This window comes from Artibeus jamaicensis, unplaced genomic scaffold, assembly GCF_021234435.1.
Source record: "Artibeus jamaicensis isolate MK-2021 breed Jamaican fruit bat unplaced genomic scaffold, CSHL_Jam_final contig_391, whole genome shotgun sequence".
NCBI classification, from domain to species: domain Eukaryota; kingdom Metazoa; phylum Chordata; class Mammalia; order Chiroptera; family Phyllostomidae; genus Artibeus; species Artibeus jamaicensis.
Genome location: NW_026521814.1, coordinates 31120866 through 31145403, shown reverse-complemented (window position 1 = coordinate 31145403; position 24538 = coordinate 31120866). Strand labels below are relative to the sequence as shown.

The following is a 24538-nucleotide window of genomic DNA, read 5'->3' as shown; positions in this document are numbered from 1 at the left end:
GATTTTTAAAGCCGAGCAGGACTGCCAAGTGTTCCCAATTTCAAGCAGAGAGAGTTCTAACAGTTCCTGAAATACTTGTAGGAGGCACCTGGTGGTAATTGCAGCTTCACAATACTTCCCCAGCGCCTACCTTGCTAGCTGGCATCTCTGTACACCAATGATTATTACAGCGATGATAAAGTGACAGAACAGAATGGTCCAAAATAAGGCATAGCCCCCAGAAGGCAAGCATGTTCCCACCACACCATCCTGCTGATTGAGAATCCTCAAGAATTAGACCTAGGTTCTTGGCCTCACAGCCAGCTGGTTACGGCAAACAAAAGGGGAGAGGGGTGGAAGACAGACACACACCTGCAGATATGACTCTTCCTATTTTTAATTTAATCAGGGATTGTTGTCCGAGATTCTCCGTAAGGAAGAAGACCCTCGGACAGCCTCTCAGTCTCTTTTGGTAAACCTGAGGGCCATGCAGAATTTTCTCAATCTTCCGGAAGTGGAGCGGGATCGCATATACCAGGACGAGAGAGAGCGGAGCATGAACCCCAATGTGAGCATGGTCTCCTCGGCCTCTAGCAGTCCCAGCTCCTCCCGAACCCCTCAGGTGAGATATTTGCGCCTTGACTTTTCACTCTTTGCCTTGGAAACATCTTACCGTCACTAATATTGTGTTTTTTCTTGAACACTAAAAGAACAAATTCAAGGATTTCTTAATCTACCGAACATGTTGATAGGAGAGTATAAAACTGTAAAATTGGTTGTCTTTTACTGTATCACATGTCAGTGTTGTCCCTTTAGGAACAGAAAGTGCCCTTCTTCCACACATTGAGGGAGAGCAGGAGTGGGGGTGGACGGGTTGCGGTAGGCTAGCGATGTCTACATGCAGCTGCTCAGTTATCAGAGGAGGTAGACGACTTGTGTTGAAGCTGCGTTTGCATAGCAAGCACACTGCTTTTCTTGAAATTGCATGTTTATTTGGATGAGGGTAAGGTAGTCAGGGTCAGGGGACTGATGCGTAGTCCAAGCTCTGCTTAATGCACTCCGAGAAAGACAAAATGGGGGCGGAATCTGTGTGTCATGGAAGCAGGCATGTGCCGCAGCTAGGTCAGAATGACTAGGTCATTCAGTGATCCCCGGGTAGACAATGCTAGTGCAAGGCTAAGTCTTCAGTATTTTGTTTCCTGGGGCAGTCTCTCCCAGGACACTATGACTCAGCTTTCCATCCCTCCTTTCTCCACAATTTAAATGCATTCTGCTCTCAGAGTCTCCTGCAAATGCACACGTCCAGTTATGCTGTGTGCTTCAAAGATCCTTACTGAACGGTCAAAGGCCCAGGTCAGTCGAGAGTCATTTTCAGTTCAGGTCTGAGGCCAGTCACTTGTAGCCCACTGCCTATTTCCCTTAAACTTTTACAACTCACTCGCTTTATGAGACTGCCATCACGTTTTACAGTCACTACTAGGAAGAGTGAACATTCCCTGAGTGATGATTCTCAAAATGTTTCACAGATACACATTTGTTCAAATCAGAGAAATGGGTGTTTTGAAAGCAAAGGGTGTTTTGCTTAGATACTGTAGGTTGGTGTGGGTTTTTTTTAATGCTTTGTTTTCTGGTAAGTTCAAAGGAACTGATTAAATATACAAGCAAAATTTTATTCTAGTAGAAATATTTGAGCTTTTTCAAATTCATCCATTTTTTCACACATCTTAACTTTTTATGATTTTGCACTCTGCAATAGACTTTTAATTGAAGATCATTTTCTATCATGCACTGCCAAGCTGTGATACTTACACTTTAGTCTTTAGTGAATTATGAGTTTTAATTACTGTTAAACTAAAAATAAGTCTCCTGACTGCTTACTTTGGACAAGTGTAACCAAGTATTTTTATAGGATTCTTTTTCACTTTTGGGACATACATATTAAACTATTGAGTTGGGTGAGTTGTTAATTTGCACTAATATTTACTTCTGTTAAATTTACCCATATTTTTGCCACTTTTGAAGGCCATTAAGCCATGATAGGAGAGCCCAGCCATGGCTGTTTAACCAGACTTTTCCTATAAAGTCACTTCTGCCTGTCAGAAAAATCACACATGTCTGTGTGCTTTGATTTTTTGTTCCTTCATAATATTTTTCTAGCAAGATATCTTAGGCATTGTGCAAAGACCTGATAGCTTTGAGAGACAGACCAACCTACAAAGACACACAGGGTCAGTATTTTACTTTTGTCAATAGCACAAAATCCCATCTAGAAAATTCTTAGATAAAAGTACCATTTTGAGACAAGTATAACAGGGAAATTATTTAATTTAATAATTTTGAACTTTATGAAAACAAATATAAAATATTTTACTCAAAATAGAATACAGCCATGGCACTGGCATTTTACGTTCTCTGGAACATTCTTATTTTTCTCTTGATTAAACATTGGGAAGGGGGATGTTATTAAAATCTTTTAAAACATTTCATCATTACCTACTTACTCAAAACTTTTTACAGACATTTCTCAATAGTAGAGATCCATGTTGAGTAAAGCTTTCACATGAGAATAAATGTTAGAGCGATACCCCCTGATTCAGCTGATTAGTTGGAGTCAGCAGGCTAGGGCACAGAGACAGTCTTACTTAGATGCATGGAGATTATTTTCCATACCCCGTCAGTACTTTATTATTAGTTTAAAACAAATTGAAAAAATTTCAAATATAAAATTAAATCTCCAGAGTCTCTTCTCATAATCCTTCAATTGGCCAGTGTTCCTTGATGCACTTAATAATAACAAAACAGCGATACGAGGATGAGACTGATCATTTGTTGAACACTTTTTGTGTATCAGGTATTGTGAGCCTTTTGCACGAGATGGATCTTCACCATTTTTCACTGTTATCCCTATTTACAGATGAGCAAACTGAGGCTTAGATGGATTAAATACCTTGTATAAGGTAAAAGACTGAGTGGTAGAGCTAGGATGTGAACTCCAGTTATTCTCATTCCAAGACCTGGGCTCATAACAGTGTATTTTAGTGCTTTGTGGGCTGTCATTTAGGTTCCCAGGTTCTGGAGAAGATTTGATCAGTCAGATAAGATAATAGTGAGGCTAGTGAGAAACCTGAGTTGAGAAAGGCAGAAATAATACGCTAAAGCATGTACTTAACAGGAAAAGTACCATGGTTAAGCTATAAATTTTGAGAAGAAAAGGGAGTTTCTTGAAAAAAAAACAAAAACAAAACAGAACAATTGGATTGTTATGGGCAGAAGACTCCCAAGTAGAGGGCAAACAGACACCTGTGAAAATAGCACCTGTAACAACTGGAGCTTTTGGAGGCCAATCAGCACCGAGGCCCTGAAGTAAAACACTTTCTGGAGTGCCTGGTACATCGAAAGTATGGCCTCAATTATTTTTATTTTCTTGTAGTAATTATAAAATAGAATGAGACAGGGAGGTCAAAGGAGAATGACAAAAGTCACTGAGGGTGCTTAGGAATCAAAGCCTTCATGGAAACCGAGGACAGTGACTCTGGCTTCAACACAGCATCGACAGTGGTCCCATAGCATCCCGACTCCCTGCCCTGTCTCCCCACAAACCTACATGTGCTCAGTCCATAGGGGGACAGCTCAGGGCACCCAAAGAGGGAGAGTAGTGATTTGGGGGCTACTCTCTTGGTTTGGAATTAAGGGTGAGCGAGGACATAAAAATCCACTTTAGACCGAATTAGCTTGGAACCTGAGGACTGGGGGAGATTCCTGCTGCCAAGTTCCTGAGAAGGCCCCCAGCCCCCTCTCCTTACACACCAGAGCAAGTGCTCTGACCGTCCTTTGGATCAAGTAGCTCCGAACCCTATGGGGTTATCCAACCCCAAGAAATACAGACACCTTCTGTCTTGTCCTTCATTTGTCTCTGAAGCTGATAGGAAATCATTCAATTAAAACAAGCACGGCAGAATACATAAAACCACAATATGAGTTTAAGAAAATGAAAATGCCACATCAGAGGCATTCCGAAGCCTAGTTTTATGAAATGAAATTTTGTTTCATTTCCACTGATTTCCTAGGTGAAATTAGGTGACTGTCTGGGTAGCATAATGATGATAATGATGGGAAACTATACATACTCGAATGACATATGTAAAGCTTTAATAAAGGAGGAGAGAGACTCAGGGGAGTGCATTAAATTGAGTAATAATTTATTATTTAGAGACCTCTATCCATTCACTCATTTTTTTTTTCTGGAAGAATTGGCTCTTCCTCCAAGGTGTGCCATTTTCAGAAAGAAAAAGGTAACTGTGTGTGTGTGTGTGTGTGTGTGTGTGTGTGTGTGTGTGTGCATGTGCGCACGTATTCTGCCTGCTTGTCCTGCAGCGAGGTGATGGCTTTTTGTTACACAGTGGCCATCCTACCTGTGAACTGTCTAGGATTTGGTGAGGGAAGGAACAGAGTTTACAGGACTCTGCATGTCCTATAGGAATGCACTGCAATTATTTCCAATCACAATTAACCTGATTAGAATAATGGACAGGAAGTGTCCCTCTGTAGCTAATGCAGTTTGGCATCAGCTGACTGAAATCCTTTGATAATTTCTGCACAGATGGCTGGGCTGAATGCAGCACTTTTTAAATTATTATTTTCATGGTCTCTTGGTAGGCCAAAACCTCGACACCGACAACAGACCTCCCCATTAAGGTGGACGGCGCCAACGTCAACATCACAGCTGCCATTTATGACGAGATCCAACAGGAGATGAAAAGGGCCAAGGTGTCTCAAGCCCTGTTTGCCAAAGTGGCTGCAAATAAAAGTCAGGTGAGTGGTTTTTAAAAGAGCAAAAGTGAGAGCTGGAATTAGACTGTTCTCCCCCTCCCACCAATAAAAATACATCTGTTCCTATAATAATAATAACAATAACAATCCCTAGGGAACCTGTCATGTTCTGAGTTTGGCTCTACAGTTTGCTTTTATTCCCACTGGAGTTTAAAAAATAGAGACTAAGTCAAAATCCAGATTTTTTTGTCTTTTAAAGATTTAAAAAAAAATAATCAGCCTTGAATAATTTCTAAGTCTAAATACTATTCTTTCTTTCTTTCTTTCTTTCTTTCTTTCTTTCTTTCTTTCTTTCTTTCTTTCTTTCTTTCTGTGTTTTTGGTGTTTTCTTTTTTGTTTGTTTTTTGTTGTTGTTGTTTGCATTGGAGCAAAACTTGGTATGTACAAAACAGCATCTTTCTGAGACCACATTTTAGACAAGTCTCATCGCCTCTCTTCTGCCCACCAGGGGAATGGCTGACTTTGTTATAATAACTGCTTTCCCCCAGCCCCAGAGACATCTTGTGATGTCAGGTGTTTCTTTTATGTATAGAATACAGTTGTTTTTTCAGGAGAAACCACACATAGGGGAGTCCAGGGCAAGTGCTAAAATTTTTAACAGAAAAACACAGAAGCTTATCCAGCGCAGTGTTTCAGAGTACTGGGATTGTGGGTATGGAATGCTCCAGGGAAAAGGGTAGACAGATGCTTAGGTTTCTCTCTTTCTTTCTTTCTTTCTTTCTTTCTTTCTTTCTTTCTTTCTTTCTTTCTTTCTTTCTTTCTTTCTTTCTTTCTTTCTTTCTTTCTTTCTCTCTCTCTCTCTCTTTCTTTCTTTCTTTCTTTCTTTCTTTCTTTCTTTCTTTCTTTAATTTATGAAAGCAGCAACAGTTGATGGGATGTACTGTTTCAGTTCCTTTAAAGGGACAATCCTTTAAAGGGATTAGGTTGAGATGCCTACTTATTTATCCCTAATATGAATGATTACCTAATGCATACTGGAGGGAAAAAAAGTTTGTTGAAGCATAATGTTGAGAGTCCTTTGATTCTGAGCTTGATTTCCTCTGTGACCTTTCATGGCAAACGTTTTCATCCCTGCTTGTGTCAGTGGCAAAATGGCCCATCATCCCCCCAACGCATCCTCTGTCATATGCTGTAAAGAAAGAACATTTCTGAGCACTGTGTTTCTATGAAGCAAGAAGGTTTTCAATAAAAATCAAGTTTTAAAAATGACATATAGTTAAATGTTATATTTAGACTAATTATATGGTTTGAGGATTAGCCTTTTTTACCTGTAGCTTGGCAGTAACCTGGCTAAGTTATTTTTCAGATGTTGATAAAGGGAAAGGAGTAGAATATCAAGGAACTTTAAAGAGGGTGGAAATATTTGTTTCCCTTTTTAATTTTAATGTAGTGATCTTCCCAGATTATTCTTATTATCTCTCATCAATGAAATCATTGAAATGCAGTTTGCAAAGATTTGATGTCCAATCATAGTAGGAAATACATGAAAAGAAAATACCATGGAGCCTTCCTAAACTGTTAAATGCATAAAATCCCATGTACCACATGGCAAAATATAATGAGAGTTGGAGCTGTTAAACGAATAAAGCTGTTAAATGCATAATGCCACTTGGCAAAACTACTGTGCATTTAATGGTTTTCCACTGTGTAATAAAGGACATATGTGGTAAATGTGCAGTGAGTATAAAAGCTACACAATTGATTTTGCAAACCTGCCCCTTAGTTGTGACTTGACATAAATATCAAAGTTTTGCTCAGCCTATTTTTTAAAATATAAGAAGCTTTCACGACAAACTGAAGACCACAGTCTGAGAACTTGATTCAAAATGCCTGTAATCTTCCTGTTGACTGGGCACCATGGCTTCTGGAAATAGTGATGCCTCTAGCCTCCAGAAATAATTTGGGTGGCTCATTGAAAGCTGTGTTTGCCAGTTGGCCCAAATTTAGCTCTCCAAATTTTTGATGCCTCCTAAAGAACTCAGTAGCCCTGATTTTGTAGAATCTGGAGGAAAGTGTAGTTCTGGGAATTAATGTGCTGAAGGATGAGGTTGAGCTTAAATAGGGATATGGTGTTTCGAAGTTTTTCTTTTTTCCTTTGGGACAGTGGTCTCATTCTCATTTATGAATGAGGAACATTGTTGTAAATAGCTGACTAGATTGGGAATCCAGGTGCCGAGATTTTTTAAGTGGTAATTTAACATAAGATGTTCACTCCTTTTTCTAAGTACCAGCTTTAGATTCGTAAAAATCATTTAATGAAGCCAGTTGCATGATTTGGTATTTTGCACGTGTATTTGGTGGACATCCATAAGGTATAGATGTACATGACTAACAGTGGGACCCTGACCAAAGTACTTAATCTCTCCAGGCCACAATGGGAAGTGGCCACAGCCTCTTCTTTGGATTGTAGGAGTAAGAGAACAAAGGGTTTCCCCTCCTCACTTCCATTCTCTTTCTTCTCTCCCTTTATCATGTTTCTTTGGAGGAGGTGGAGGTTCTTAGAGTGACTGAAGAGGCAGATGAATAGTAAGGGCTCTCCATTCTCCCTTGGAGGTAAAATCAGGAGAAGCTTTAATTAGGAACTCTTTTGAAATGGACTAGGCTTGGAACCTTGAAGGCCCAGTTCAAATATACATCATGATCCCTCCCCTTTCATTTTAAATATCTTTTAAAACAGAAATAAACCCTCTGTTAAACCTCATTCACTCCTTGGTGTCAACTGCTGTCATCAGCTAGCTATTAAGTAATACTTAATACTGTGCGAGGGGCAGGCTTTGAATGGAAAGTAGGAAAAAGAAAGGACAATTTTAGAGAGATTATGGGTGGTGGGCCAAGACAGTGCTTGAGGGCTGTGTTTAGCGATACAATGGGAGGAGGGGTTCAGAAAAGGAGTTGAAAGAGTGACAGACTAATGTAGTTTTGCCTGTGGTCCTGTTGGTGAAAGTACATTACTGGAAAGTGTGTGTTTCCTTAGTGGGTGGGTGATGTCAGGATGCATTTGTAGGGCTGTAGACCACCTCTTCCTCCAGATCAGCTCCAGTTCCTGTGTCCAGTGGTTCCTCCAAACCCATCGGCTCTTCCTGTCTGACTCTTGCCCCTTTGTTCACGTGAGAAAAGTCAGAGAAGGAACAGCAGAAGATATAAATAAGAGGGAAAGGTATGTGTACCTTTCACCTTTTACTTTTCTTCATTTTCAATTTAGGATTGATTTTACGTTTGTGTGTATGTGTGAGTGTGAATTCTAGGATTATCTCCCTTTTCTTTCCACAGAATATTCAGATTGTTGATTTTCATGCCATAGGAGGCGCTATGGCCAATGACTATTCTCCGTGAAATGGGAGTGAGGGTTCTTAGTAGGAGCCATAATGTAGAGGCACATAGAATATTTTCTGCTTAAGTTCTTTACGATCCTTACATACAAAGGGCCACCAGGGAATGAACACTCCAGAGTGCAGTCCAGTGGCCTCCTCATCCCTTGGAACTCCTCATCCCTTGATAGCTTCTTGTAATCTTCCCATCTCTCTTACATTCTGTAGGGTTGCTTTCCCCCAATTGCAGCTTTTCACCTGTGATCTGGGAAGTGGAAATCCAGAGAGAGGAAACACAGTGACCACTGAGCTCTCCCACTGCAGTCCTCCAGGGCTGGCCCTGTGCTTTGTGGCAGCGCCTTCAGCGCCATTTCTTACCTTTGACATCAGCTTCCTCTTCCCCTGAAGAACATTAGCTCACTGTTTATCTCATGTCCTTCCTGTTTCTCTTGTGTTGTAGCCTACAGTAGTTCTGTTCATAGAATGCTGAGGATGACCTAAAGTTGGTTTTCTTTTGAAAGTCTTTATTATTTGTATACTCAAAGACTCGACTCCACATATGTGACTTGTCTTTTTTTTTTTGCTAGGTTTGGGTAGATAAGTGGGAAAGGGCTTATTTTATTTTAATCCCTATTTTCCTTTGTCCCCATTAAAACAATAAACAAAAACTCCACAATGGTACTGGGTTTGTGGGACCAGGGGTGGCGGCTTGCTTTCTGTGTTTAGAAGGTAAAGAAAAGCAGAGACACTGAAAAAAGGAAATATCAAGCTGGTTTTGAATTTCACTCAGATGGGGTAATCAAAAGGCCAACCCCAGGGCCTTCTGGGATGAAAGAAAGGGAGTGGTCTGGTGGTAAATAGGGCCCCATAGGGATGTCAGAAGAGATGATACAAGGATGCCCTCATTTCTACCAATATTTAAAGACCTCTGCCAATTCTGGAGTCCCTCTCCCTGCCACAAACACCTTCCCAGGCCCACAAGCTACAGGAGCTACCACTAGGATCAGGGATAGAAAGGTCTCTATTCTTGGTACTTACAGAAGCAACAGAGGAAGGCACTATTGTCTTCCCACTGCCACTGGGGAAGATGACTTTCTGGATTCCAATATGGAATCTAAAATCATTTTCCCTGTAGAAGCTGTATTCTCCACAGAGATTGGGTTTCAGTGTGTTGTGTTTCATGTACATTAGTATCAAGCAAGTTCTGTGTACTGATCTTTATTTCTTATCACTATGTTTCTACCAAAAAAATAATTTCATGTTCTTACCTACTTACTTAAATTATATTCTTAAGTAGAAAGCCACTTATGCTTTAGATGTAACTTACAGGCTCATATTTTATGGTGTTACTACTTTTTTTAACCCACTCCTAAGGATAAACTTATTAATTTTAGAGAGAAGGGAAGAAACATTGAAGTGAGAGAGAAATATTGATTGCTTGCCTCTTGTATGCACCCTGACCAGGACCGAGCCCTCAGCCTAGGCATGTGCCTTGACTGGGAATCAAACACATGGCCTTTTGCTTTGTAGGACAGTGATGCCCAACCAACTGAGCCACACCAGTCAGGCCAGTAGATACACTTCTTTATGATAAAATCTCTCCTCATAAATGATCTAATTTGCTCAACAGGCTAAATGATTTATTAAAATATACAGTTCTCTTTGCATGTCCTTCTGAAATAAAGCAAAAATAAAGGAAAAACAAAACTTTACACAAAGAAAACTAATGGATGTATTATTGGGTTTGTTTTCTTCCTTTTATTGCTCTTTGCTATAAGAGTTTATATCACATTCAATATATATGCTAACATAACTCTTCATTTAGTCATGGGTTACCATATTAATCTTTGCTTTTGTATCTCCTTTGAAAAATGTCCTCAGCACAATTTAGTTGTACGTATTTAAAAAAAAGAAAGAACCCCTATTATATGATTAAGTAATAACTTCCTATCTATAGAAAATGCAGAAATATATAAATGCCAAAGCACGATTCACCCATAATTCCACATCCCAGAGATAGTTACTATTAACATTTTAGAGTCTTTCCTTCTAATAAACGTGTGTGTGCATGGGTGTTTGTATCCTAAGATTATACTGTATGACACATAATTATAAGACAAGTTAAAACTACAGTGTTCTTTTTTAAGGCCAACATTTTATACAGAAGAGTAAACTTATAAAATACAAAACATTGTCTTTGTCATATTATTTAGTTTCTTATATTTTAGGTGGCTTTATTGGGGCCAGGATAGCTTGGGCTATTGGAAGTAAAGCTTTGCCACATCTCTCTGATACAAAAACAATCACAGGAACTACTGGCCATATGATGCCCCATGTACACTAAGTTGGTGGTCTCAGTCTTACCTCCTAATGATTTTTGCCATCCTGTGTTCATTGTGGAAGGCAGACGAAAAAAGCCATGCAGCCTTGCCTGAGCAGCTGCCCCTTGTTGCTGGGCAGGTTTCTTTGGAACACAATAATTTTAACAATCTATCAAGGAGGATTTTCTACTCTTGTCAACTGGGGCATGCATATGACAATTTCAGGGCCCTCCACCAATTCAAATAAAAACTTAATATATGTACATTATAATTACCATTTAAAAAATTATAATGCCATGTAGTGATGAAGTTAGGTTTCTCAACATTGCCAAATGCCAAACTAAGTAGGCAGTCAACAGTATGATGTTTAACTGTCAAATTGAGCCCTTCATTCTCTCCCTTTTTCTCTTAGCATCATCTTAAAGGACTGGATTCTAGTGAGATTTTATCAGCAGAAATTCCTTCCAGATCTCAGTTTTTATATCAGCCTTATAGTGAACAACCGGGTTCTTTGTACTGTGCCCCCAGTTAGTTATGTTCAGGTTTCATGCCCTAAAACTAGCTTTCATGGAAGCCCTTAATTAGATATTAACAGATTAATCACAGGGTTCATGGACAAATCTGAAAATGTCAGATGCATTTACCGATGGCTAAAGTTTACATACTGGTTTTAAGCACATCTTTATCTACTGCAGAAACATGCATTATTTTGCCTATTTATGACACAGCACCTTTGGAAATTTCCATGCAACTTTGAAGCAAATCAAGCTACCATATTAAAGCCACCTCTCCAAACACTCCCAGGCCTCTTTCAAAGAGGACATCAAGTTGAAGCAGGGTCCTTATGGTTGGAGAATGTCGGTGCCTATGAATGATTCCTACCACTTTGCTGTAGGGACTGTTTCTCATCTTTCTTTTACAGGGCCAACGCCAGGACGAGGAGGCAAGCAAGACCCTAGGATGTAAATATAAGGAGGCACACACTCTTAGAACCACATTTCTTAAATTTTGCACACTAGTCACTTGCTTGCCTCACCCTAGAACCAGCCCTGATCTTTCAAAGAATATCGTAATTTTCTGTGTTTATGCCCACCCCCGGCATTTACAAGTTTTTGAGGCAGTTTGCAAAATAGATAGTATGTCATAGATACACTAAAATTTGGACCTGAAGTCAAGGATTGAAAATAGTTTTGTTTTTCTGTTTCACATTTTAGTCTAGTACATTTTGTTGTTAATATCTTTCTAGCACTTAAGTGGGGAAGTATAAGATTCCACATTCATTTATCTTCTTGACAGATATGGACAGCTTTTTTAGATCCGTGTTCCCACGAGTGCATGTATGGTTGTGTGTACACATTTATAAAAGTTATTCCAAATTTCCACACTGCTGCATAGCCATGTGTATCTGATGTATATATGGTAAGGAGGGCCACAAGATTTTATAAAATTGCCTCTAGACTTGAGCCTTCTGTAACAGAGGTTAAGGAGTTGATCTGAAATAAAATTTTCACTACTCTCAATTACAGATGTAATCTTTACAACCACATCCATAGAAAAGGAGGGGCATGCCCAGAGACAACTGAAAATTGGTCCCCATGAAAATATATTGTGAAACTTAGCGTACAGTTTTGAAAAACAAAAAAAGAAGCAGATCATTTTAACCTAACACATTCAAGGTGTAAGATAATTAACCTTGAGCTGCAACTAAATTCTCAGCACAAGTCCGCTTTTCAGGTTTAGATGACCTCCTGGTCAGGGATTCACTGAAGCTCCTTGACAAGTCTCCCTTGCAGTTAGCCTTTTACCCATTTCAGTTTTCTTGATTAGGTTATCTTGAATCATTAGGGAGTTTATTTATTTTAATAGACACTTATTGGATTCATGAAAAGAGAATTCAGTGACTAAGAAACAAGAGCTGAATATTATCTGGCTCATTTCACACTTCAGAAGAGTCTCAACCAGCTGAAGAGAAATCCTTTTGTAGTTACAGAAGTTTGTTTGGGGACTTCATGTGCTTCCATTTAGAAAGCGAACTGTCTGTGGTTAATAATATGAATTTTCTTTTGAGACACTCAGAAAACATTTCCTTTTGGCTACATATGCTGACATTTTCTATATTGAAAATGTGGGTGAGTAAATGTCCTTTTAGATTTCTGTTGCAGGAAGGCTTGAGTCATTCCCCTGAAAAATTGTTCATTTGCCGACATGTTCATTCATTGCGTTCCTAGAGGGGCAAACACTGTGGGGGCTGTTGTTTATCATCTGTAGGTTGGGTTCATGATCAGCTCTGCATTTGACACATCAGGGGGAATGGCAAAGACTGTGACAAGGCCCTGCCTCTGAGGCCAGTACAGCCTTACTCAGCAGAACTGTCCTTTGTTGTTTGAGATTGAGCCTGTGTCTGTTGCTGAGCAAATCCTGGTTTGCATTTGTTATGAAATATTAGAAAAATTGGGGAATTTGTCACAAATATAGAACTTACTTTTTTAAGGACTTAATTATTTTTTTAAGCAAAAATTATGAGGAAGCTGAAATCATTTACTAGTGTCCTGGGGATAGGAAAACAAGTACTGGTAACAGTACACAGTGACATTTCAGTACCACGGACAGGAACCTAACTCTTTCCGCTTGTTTCCCCTCCCCAGTCTCTTAACCTTAAGTTTTAGAGCTAGGATTTAAGCCTGTATCTAATGGACTTCAAACTCAAACAGTACCCTGTATTAAAAGGCTTTACCAGCCCTGACTGGTGTGGCTCAGTGGATCGAGCGCTGGCTTACGAACTGAAAGGTCACCAGTTTGATTGCTGGTCAGGGCATAGGCCTGGGTCGTGGGCCAGGTCCTCAGCTGGGGGTGTGTGAGAGGCAACGGATGGGTGTTTCTCTCACACACTGATGTTTCTCTCCCTCTCTTCCCCTCTGCCTTCCCCCGTCTCTGAAAATAAATAAATAAAATCTTTAAAAATAAAGACCTTACTGGTCATTTGAACATTTTCAGCATTTTGGTGTGTAGTCACTCATTTATTGATTACTTGACATTTTTAAACTTTTAAATTTTTATATTAGTGAAATTGATATTGCCTTTCCTCGTTCATTTTAATCCAGGAAAGCTTTCAAATGCTTTATTTGGACAACAACAACATATACACAGAGAAAGAATGACAAAGAGATGAGAACAGATTAAAAATGATTGATATAGTATGGTACTTAGTGTATTTGTCATTATTTTTTCAAATGAGAACTCCAAGAGGATGAAGCTGATAAAGTATGCACTTTATTACTACCAGGTCATTGTGAGTCCATGATGTTCTTGACTTTATCATAATGTTTTCTCTAATGATTTCTTGCTATGGAGGGAGGGATGAGAGAGGGAAGGGAGGGAAGCAAGAAGGAGAAAAAGAAAAAAAAGTGAACTTCATATTTAAAAGTCTTCTGTAACTTCCAGGGCCCATAGGATTAAGATGGATTTATTTTTTCATGCTATTCTTTATAGTCTGATTCCAGCCTCCATTTCTTGATAGTCATTTAGACCCACAGAGTTGCTCCTGATCCCCAGTGTGATCATTGTGCAAGTCTCTGCATTGCTGATAGTGTTATCTTTGCTTGGAATGTGCCTCTGATCACCTCCTCTCCCCACCTGGTGAAATCTTTCTTTATCTTTCAAGGATCACCTTATATGTCATATTCTTTTTAAAAAAATATTTTATTTATTTATTTTTAGAGAGGGGGGAAGGGGAGGAGAAAGATCGGGAGAGAAACATCAATGTGTGATTGCCTCTCATGTATCCCCCACTGGGGACCTGGCCTGCAACCCAGGCATCTGCCCTGACTGGGAATCAAACCAGCAACCCTTTGCTTCACAGGCCCGCGCTCAATTCACTGAGCTATACCAGCCAGGGCTACATCATATTCTTTATGGTGACATTTTTTTCTGAGCTTCAGTGTCATAATTACTCACTTCCTTGCTGGTGATTTCAGTTAACCTTTTCTGTAAAAAATAATAATGAAATTAAATGATACACGTAACATACCAGCACATGGCATGGTACACTGTAGATGGATGTTCAATACAAAGTTATGAACTGAGTTAATGCTCTGAGAGAATTTTGTCACTGATTGTACTTATGTAATGGCATACGTTGGATCACCCCATTTTCTCTATTACATTCATGCATTATAGGTGGGAAAACATGTTCTGAAAAATAGTCCTCCTTTCCAACTATAACTCTTCAAATTTGAGACTGTAAAACATTCCTCTATGCTAGTTTCTGTGCATGCTAATGATTTCAGTTCAATCTAATGAGCATTTATTGAGCAATTTTTATGTGCAAGGAACCACACTCTTCTTTGAAAGTGATAATGTGAATAAGAAACCACCCCTTTCCCTCCACCCTCATCAGGAAGCTGACTGTTCTGATGGGAACACAGACATGCCCACTCATAACAGTAATAACAACCGAATTGTGTAAGAGTAAAAGCAAAATGCTTTGGACTGATGCAGGAGAGAGCAGTTTTTATAGATTGGGATGAAACTATGTTGGCTGAGCCTTGAGGTACAGCTTCTCATGGGCAGCAGAGGGTTAAATACGAGACATTTCAGAGAGCAGAGTAACATGAGGAATACTAGCTGTGCTCAAACGTTGTAATTCACTTAGCCGCAGTTTTATCATTCTAAGAAAGCTAGACTGACTCTATAAATATTCAGCCATCCTTTGGTTAAAACACAAGCAATCTGAAAAAGAAATCACATATGAGGTATATGTCCCCTGGACCATGCATGGAGATAGGAATGTACCAAGTGTGTTCAGGGACTGAAAATAATTCAGTGTACCAGGAGCACAAGGTCAATAGGAGAGCTGATGAGAGAGGAGACCATAAAAGAGGAACAGCAGCAAATTGTGGTTCTTCTTGTTTTTTTCGTTAATGCTTTTGAGTTGTGAACTAGAGATATTAAATAAATCATTAATGGCTACATCTTTGTTAAAAGATAAACTACAGGGTTATTATTCATCTTCCAAAAAGAAATAATGACACAGTTCTTCAAGTAGTAAGCATTCCTAATACGTTTACAACATGATTTGCTTTGTAAATTTAGATTGACACACAACTTTTCAGGAACACATGGATTTGTAAATAAACTATATTTTGATGGGTATACATGTTGCCTCACCTGCATAGTTGAAAAGGATGGTCAGGCTTGTTTTTTCTATCAAGGGAAATATATTTGTTTGAGAGGCTGACAAGATGGCTAAAATGAGATGTTAATAGATGTCATTTGCTTATGCACTGAGTGGAACTCTAACCACTGATTGCAGGGATGCAGCATTTAAATATATATTCCTTCTCTGGGTTTAGATTTTGAAGGTAAAAGGGTTTTAATAGTAAAGTGCTTGGCATCATTACACTTACACTCTGCGTAAACCTTACAGCAAAAAATTACTATAGTGGAATAATCAAAACTAAGAAACTAACATTGGTTTAATACTGTAAACTACAACTTTATTCTAATTTTAGTAGTTTTCCCACCAGTGTCCATTTTCTGTGCCAGGTCTCCACCCAGGAACCACGCCACAGTTTGTTGTTAGTTCTTCTTAGTGTTCTGTAGTCTGTGACCATTCCTCAGTCTTTCCTCTTTTTTTAATGCCCTTGCAATTTTTCCAGAGCACTGATTTATTCTGTTGAACATCTCTCAATTTGGGTTTGTCATGATTCGATTGAAGTCCTTCATAGTGCATCAAGTCGTAGGGTTCATGGTGTTGCTGTGTCATCACTGACGATGTTGACCTCGATCACTTGGTCAAGGTGATTTCTTATTGGTATTTTAACAGTTAATCATTATCTACTATTTCTGAAAAATGACGAGGTAACTGATCATGGAATATGGAGACCATCTTTTACAGTTAAGTTCTCGGAAGCTCCAGGTGGATAACCACTTGCCCAAAAGTCATCCAGTTATTTAGTGCCAGAGCTGGAGCTTAGCAGTGTGGTCTCAGGGGTCCAGTGTGAATGCTCTTGAAGTACAGCTTCTCACGGGGGTTGGAGGGTTGCACAGGAGACATTTCAGCCAACAGAGTATCAGGACAGATACGAGGTATGCTCAGACACTTGTAATTCATCTAGCCTTAGTTTTACCATACTAGAAAAACTGACTACATGAATATTTAGCCATCTTTTGGTCAAAACTTGTATCTAGATTAAAAGAGAAATCATACCTAGGTGTGTACCCTCGGGTCACGGTGCTTGCTCACAGAGCTGGCCCGAGCTGGCAATCAGAGGAACTTCTGTATCAGCATTTCTGAAGTGAAAATAATTCTCCTGGAATGCTCCACATAACACATAGGGAACAACAACAAAAAACCTACTTGAGATTTTTAACAGAAAAAGGAGATTTGTTTATTAATAATTCATGAGTTCCCATTGAACATGCATGACAGAAACAGTGCTATTCAATAGAGAATACTGTCATCTGTCACTGTTTTATTTGACATTTACACTTTTTTTTTTGCCTGATACTGCAAAACTTTCTTGGATGGCATGCAAAAATTATATAAATGAAAAAAAAAATCCCAGTGCGAGGACTCTTTATCTCTTCTGTGATGGGTTCACTCACAGTTGCGTACGTGTGTGTTCGTGAAGGAGTATGGCACTTTCTCACACATTCATTAGCCACCAAACAAGTGAATAAGAGACCCAATAGAGAAAATAGAGATGAGCATCGTTAATGGACTGGTGGAAGGATCGTGTGAATAAAAAGATGGAGTGTGAGATGGGAAATGAGGTGGAAGAACAGATTTCCGGAAGGTGAGCATAAAATAGGGAGAGTGATCGAGTCGGACTGAGGAGAAGGCAAATCATGGCTGCCATAGAGAGAACAGACAGAGACACATTGCTGTTTCAAATGCAAAATAAACATTTGTACATGGCATCACAGGAGCGCCACTGGTGGGGAATATGGGCGTTTAGTGGGCGAGCAAGTTTCAGTTAGAGTACCTTGCAGTTTTGTGCTGGTGTAAGGCTCTTGACAATCTTTCTGCTCTGTAGGTTAGTTATTATTTATAAAAATCACAGAACCAGCTGATACATTCATAAGCTAATTATTGAAGCAGCTGGGTACACATGGTGCAATATGTCCAAGGCTGTGAAGTATCACAGATTTCTTGGGGCCTGCTGTGGTGGGGGTGCACTGGTGAAGGCTCCATCCCTTAATCTGATCAGCCAAGCAAACACTTTGTGGGGAAACTAGATTAATAACCCTCTAAATACCATGAATGTGCTTCATCTTCAAAACCGGGTTCCCTTAAACATGCTATTAGCTCAGCTCCATCAGGGATTTGAGGAAGTTCTCTGGTGCCCTAAGAACAGGGTCTTGTTGGCTACCTCCCTGTGCCAGAAATTAATTTGGTTTGCTTATGTCTGCACACATGATCACACTTGTGTCTAATCCGCTCCCTAATAGCTTCAAGGTCAGGACCTTGCATGTCACTGGGCAAATTGAGCACTACACTTCTTAAAGACTGATGGCAGACAGCACTCCGTCCATAACGAGGCCTGTAGTTTGTTCTAAGTGATTGTAATAGAGTGTAGATTACAACAGCACATATAAATCAAATGCGGCAATGAACATTGTGAGAGACGTTTTGAGTATTATAAGTGAAGATGCCACTCAGCTGTCACCTGTCTCCTTTCAAGCTGTGACTTCCCACAATGCAATTCACCCCTTAAGCAGAACAGCAGGTGCTGTCCTCCTGAAGGTCTGGGTATCTCAGAACTTCATCTTTTAACAGATGTAGGTTTTGTTTTTATTTTCTGTTAAATGATTGGTCTGCCTGCCCTAGCTTCCCCTGTGGGATGTTAAACATACCTGTTTGGAAAAAATGAAAGAGTTCAGTGGGAGACTTATTCAGATCTGTAAAAAGACAGAAATAGGAGCTTATTTTTTCCACAGATGGTTTATTTTCCATTTCAAGAATCCTTTTCCTTTGTACAAAGAAACCCTTGAGGAAACACTTTGGGACTAGGAGAGTTTTAAAAATGCAGTTTATTTTCTGATAGAGATGAAAAATTTGTCTTCAGTTTTCATGTATGTTGCACCTTGAAAACCAGCTATTACCTGTCCCTCCACTGAGTTAAAAAAAAACTATGAAAATATGTGGAAAAGCATTTCCAAGCAAATGATTAGATATCTTGTTTTCATTCTTCCTAACCCTCTAACTCTCCCCAGCTCCCAGTTTATTGTAAGAAAAGATCAGGTCTGCGCAAATGTGGCCTCTCACTTGTAAAAACAAGGCAGTGTTGTGTTACAGATTAGTTTATAAATCCCCAGCGGCTTCACAGTTCAGTGCCTACAGCTGCTGCAGATGGGCCTGGGTTTTTGTCTCTTCGTGGTGCTGCGGCCAGCAGTTGAAGGGGAAAATGGAATGATCAGGTTATTAACATGGAGGCCGCGAGGAAGAGGCTGCACAATGAGAACAGCTGGTGTTGCTGTCTTGGCTGATGCAGCGGAGATAATCAAATCTTGCCTTTTTTGGGGTAAAGGCAGAAGACACAGTGGAGTGTCAGACAAACAACGGCTTATGATATTATATGGGGTTTTTAGAATGCGTATCAGTTGCTTTCATTGGCTTACAAGTTACGATATAGAAATTTGTTGAGGTTTGGGATTTTTCACAAAGTCATTTGTGTTTGCTTATGTACCTTTTTAGAAAATTCCTTACTCTTTTGCAAGAGGCATGATGTGGGACAGTTCTTGCTTTTAAAATTAGCGAAGTAGCTTAGAAATGATGGGTTAGAAAGCTACTGGGTAAAATATTTTGACATGAGCCAGTGAGCGATGTTGACAGCATCCTCTGTATTATTTTCATATAATCTATCATTATTTGCATTACATTTTCTTTCTCGTGCAGTTGCGAGCGAGAGAACATCCGGATGCCAGAGTTGGGAGGCATTCGTTTGCAGGTGTGACCCGACCAACTGCCTACCTTCCTGCAGGTGTGGCTGTGGCGGGACAGTGATGATGAACAAGGCCTAGAGCCCAAAGCATTCAGAGATGGAGAAAAATATTCAATTTGTTTTTCATTCTAGCTAAGGTGGTTGTTTCTGTTTTGTGGCATTATTGGTAATTGTTAACTGCTTTCTTCCCGGAGAATTCAGTGCTATTCACACTTAGACATTTTTACTTTTTTAAAAATTGCGATCTCATAATACATATTTGTTCATCTTCACTCTTTTCTTAGGGTGGAATACTATACAATTGAGTAATTTTTAAAAAACTGTAGTAGTCCAACACAAATTACTTTTTTCTGAGGATTAGATAGCTGTGTTCTTGCCTGAGTATTTCTACCGAGGAACTGTGAATTACCTGAGAATGTGTGTGATAGGAAGGGTGATAAGGTCACAGGAGCGAAGACTCTCAGGCACTGGTGTAAACCGATGTGGTTATTGGTGGTTTTTGAGTGATCAGGCTGTTTCAGTATCTCCCCAGGTCGGTGGGAACAATTTTGACAAAAAATATAATAACGTTGGATGGCACTTCACTGCAGTCAAGCGGTCCTTTGCTGCTCTGCACTCGGAGGGTGAACTCAAGTGACCTTCTCTCTCTAGGGCTGGCTGTGTGAACTGCTCCGCTGGAAGGAGAACCCCAGCCCAGAAAACCGCACGCTCTGGGAGAACCTCTGTACCATCCGTCGCTTCCTGAACCTTCCCCAGCACGAGAGGGATGTGATCTATGAGGAGGAGTCCAGGCATCACCACAGCGAGCGCATGCAGCACGTGGTCCAGCTCCCGCCTGAGCCAGTGCAGGTCAGTGCTCCCTTCCTCTGGTCTGAGCAAGGCTGCTCATGCTGGCAGCTGTGGGGCGTCACATGGGTACACACATGAACTCCCATAGGAAGGGGTCTTGTGCTGTGTCTGTGAGAACAAGGATACGTGTCTCTCCATGGGAACAGAGTGTCTAATAGTGTGTGTGTGTGTGTGTGTGTGTGTGTGCGCGCACATGCATGCTCACACAGAGAAAAATGACTGAGAAGTCAAATCTGAAGGCAGATCCTTTCTATAGGGTGTTTACTGGTGGGATTGTGAAGCAAGTACATTCATTCAGAATTAAATCCCCCAATCATAAAACATAATTCATAGTTCTCATCGGTTCATTTTCTAAAGAAACACTCTGAAGTAGATAATGAGTGATTCAAAATTCCTCAAAGAATGTTCGAGTAGGCTGCAGAGAAAACCATCCACAGGGGTGTCCAAGCCTCCTGCAGCCCAGGATGGCTATGAAAATGGCCCAAAACAAAATCGTAAATTTATCCCAACATTTTTTTTCTCATCATTTTTCGTTGGTGTTTGTATATTTAATATGTGACCCAAGACAACTCTTCTTTTTCCAGTGTGGCCCAGAGATGCCAAAAGGTCGGACATCCCTGATTGAGAATGCCATTGAACTCAACTTAAGCATTGAGAGAAATTATCGATATATTCTTAGAATTTTAAGATGTTTTTGCCATCTTTGGTTTCATTTGGGTCACATGTGTTGTTATTATCATTGAGAGAAATATTTTTTTTTCAAGTAATTGAGTTGAACTACTTAAAAAATCAGTAGTTTTGGAAGAAATATTACTGGTAACTAGGGTTTCCAAGGTTACACCCCTTGGAATTTTGTCCACAGGTTGTCTTGGTAGGTGATGAGATTTGTCCTACCACACAATACCACCAATCCCAGCTGCCACTGAAGAGGACCCTTTTAGAGCCTCTGTCTGAACCTCCTTTTGTGTGGCCAGAAGAGAAAGGTTGAGGCAGGAATGCGTGTAGGGGTGTGTGTGTGTGTGTGTGTGTGTGTGTGTAAAGAGTAGAGGAGAAGGTTGGGAGAATGGAGGAATGGCAGGCCGTACCTTCTTGATCAAGATATTATAGGATGGCGTGAGATGCTCTGCTCTGAAGTTCCCTGTCTCCTTTCTCCTTGGCCCACTGTTACATGCCTGGGGGAGAAGCCAGAAGTGAATTGGTTCCTTATATCACGTTTCATCCAAACATCCACATCTCAGGCAATGCTTTCATGTTCTCATTGGTCAGTTTCCTTAGTTACAGAGTAAATTGTCCAAATGACTAAACTCATTAATTAATAGAACTAGAAGCACCTGGGGGCAGTCTCGTATACCATCCACAGTAAACTCAGAGTGGGTGGGTGATGAGGGTGGGCTGATAGGTGGTGAAGCCCACCCTCCTGGCTCTGCACTGATGCCTGGATGAGTGATTCCTCAGAGGTGAGCCCCAGGATTTACCCTTCAGGACTCACCGTGCCCCTCCTTGTACCTTCCTGGCCGGGCCTCCTTCACACACCACGCCACCTCCCAATCAGGTCAGCACACACAGAGCAGTGGTTTTCACAGTTTGAGATTTAGTAGAAATTAAAGTTAAGGAGGGACCCGATATAGGTTTGCTAACTTATAATATAGGAAAATAAATTTACATGAAAAACTTAAGGAAAGCTCCCATTTGTTATCCATATATTTAATGAAGTAAAATATTTTAATAACAAATTAATGAAAAGGATAGCCTCAGACAACAGATCTTATAAACTGTATACATTCAATCATATTAAAATTTTTTCCATCACCCTTGATTTTCTTATTTTGGTATAAACTGCTCAAAACTTTTATGCTCAGCCAACACAAAGCCAAAAACTAGCTTCGGGGAACTATCGGCTTGTGTGGATTTTTCATTCAGGGGTCATCTTAGTGCAACCCAGGAAAAGTAGAAAAGGAGTGAAAAGCTGCTTTATTCTACGCATTAATAAATAACACCCCATTTTAAATCTCATTTTTATTTTAAAGTTGGAAATTTAGAGAAGTTTATAATAAAAGTACTAAGACCTATTCTCCATTGTAATTCAGAACTTCCCTTTATTTGGATGATGTTGGCTCCTATATATTTCTATCTCCATTTTTGTGTCCAGAAATTCTCATTTCTACAAGGCCCCCATGTTTAGGGAACTAAGGAAATTCAACATGATGCTTTGTCTTTTAACTCACCAGTCTGAGGAAAGTAAATCTTAGAACCAGACAGACAATTGATTCATGAGTTTTATTACCTTTTATGTCAGTATGTCAAAACTAGAATATGCTAACAATATTTAATGGCAGTAATAATGACAATAATAAATAAAAGAGTATCTGTAATTTTTTTCATTTTTAAGCACTTTGCATGTATTAATATTAATTTCTGATATCACTAAGAGAATTCTTTTATTTTGTAAGAGGTTACTCCTGTCACTCAGATCTTAGCTAAAGAGTTTCCAAATAGGGCAAATTTCCCTACATTGACTTTGCCGTAGCTTGACCTGGAGCCCATACCTCTGTGCAGCTGTTCAGACACATCACTTTCTCTTTTACCTTGTGCTTGTGTCCAAGGGATGCCACGGTGAAGGCTGCGTTTTGAAAAAGGTTCCACACTGCTAAAATTGATCTGTGATTGTCCAAAAGTGAAGCCACTGGACTCAGGATTAAACTTCACTTGTATCTTTATACCAACTGAAATTTTAAGGAGATAGGGTTGCTTACATATTTTAGGAATTTAAAAATTCATGTGTAGTGTAACATTTGTTTGTCAGTGTTATAGTTTGTCTAATTAAGGCTGAGAATGCACCATTATTAAATTGTTAAGTATGGGTGAAATCAGCGATAATTAAGAACTTCTGATATGTGTAGCATATTAAATGCATGCACTGTGGTCATCGAAGGGTGCATTTCAATTTCTTTAAAATTAGGGCACACGGTTCCCCAGTTTTTCTTATGTAGTAGAGGTACGAAGCAACAACCTTTGTGCCCAGTGGGCCGCCATGTTAGTTCGTTGAATCAGAGGCCGCACAGCACTGGACAAAAGAAGGAGCTTCCAGTCCCTTTCTGCCCCGTCCTGCTTTGGGTGATGTTGAGAGGCTTGCTAGAGTCAGAGCCTCTCTCCCCTCAGAGGAAGAAGAGAGGAAATTTTTCTTGCTGTTTGTTTGCAAATGGCTTAAAATAGATAGGCATATATTAAGGCCCTCAGAGGGTTTTAAAATTTTAAACTCACATTTAAAAAATGAGATTTCACATAAAAATCCAGGTTTCACATAACAATCCAAAAAATCAGAAGCTCTGACCCACTGGGCCGCTTGGCTGGAGCTGATGCCTTCTGTGCAGGCGCACACTCAAGGTGCTGCTGCCCAGGCCTCATCACCCACCCTCTGTGTCCACACACACATACATCCCTTCACTGAGGCCTGCTCCTGTCACCTTGTCACGTCACTCCGCCCCTGGAAGGCCAACCTGCCCCTGCAACTCTGGCTCCACACTGAAGCTGCCACACCAAAGTTGCATGTGCTTTTGCCCTGTGGTTCCAATTTCTCCATGGGAACCATTGTGCGCTATTGATTTTGAAAACCCTGACATTTAACCTTTGCATACTTACCAAGAAATGGAGGTGATGGGATTTCCCTTCAGAGGTGAAGCTAGGTTATAGTTGGGCTTGGGGTTACTAAGAGGCACTGTCAGCCCCAGAGACAGGGGGTCTGGGAAAAGTGAGGTGGCTCTTCCCCAGGAATTCCTAGCTCTGCAGGTGACATGTAGCTTTGATGCTGCATGGAATCATCCGATTTCTCTGGTGTTCTTTCTGGTACTCTTAGTCTCTCCCCCATTTAAGTCCCTGCTGTGTAGACGGCGACTTTCCAGGCTCTGAACACACTTTCGGAAGTGGACCCCTCCATACCCGGGGTCCTCAGCGTGGGCAGTACTGCCTCAGGGAGAGAAAAGAGGCTCTTGAGGAGCATAAAACATCTTCAGTTTACAATGGTTTGTGGCCTTCCAAAGGGAGATGTTCAGTATATCTTTGCTCTTAAAGTTTCGTGAAGCAGAGAAAATGAGTGGGGGGGGATGTTTCCTAAACAGGCTTCTTCGGGGGGTAATCCGAAAAGGGGGTTGTGAAATACAGGCGCGCGTACTGTTTGTAGCCCATGTAAATGCGGCACAGGGAAGACCAGCACAGGTAAGATGATGTGGTGAGGCAAACTAAAACAGTCCATGAAAATGATGAGGTAGATTCTATTTTTTATGCCAAAAGTTGGAGACAAAATTATTTC

The 24538-nt window shown here is 40.2% G+C and overlaps 1 protein-coding gene across 1 annotated transcript in view; it reads left to right on the top strand.

Moving 5' to 3' along the window:
* SATB2 (SATB homeobox 2) overlaps window positions 1–24538 on the top strand; it is a 175445-nt gene that overhangs the window by 120429 nt on the left and 30478 nt on the right. Inside the window, exons 8-10 of the mRNA XM_037167591.2 lie at window positions 389–601; window positions 4636–4791; window positions 20035–20232. Of these exons, the coding sequence (XP_037023486.1) occupies window positions 389–601; window positions 4636–4791; window positions 20035–20232 (567 nt within the window). The remainder of the gene's footprint in view (window positions 1–388; window positions 602–4635; window positions 4792–20034; window positions 20233–24538) is intronic.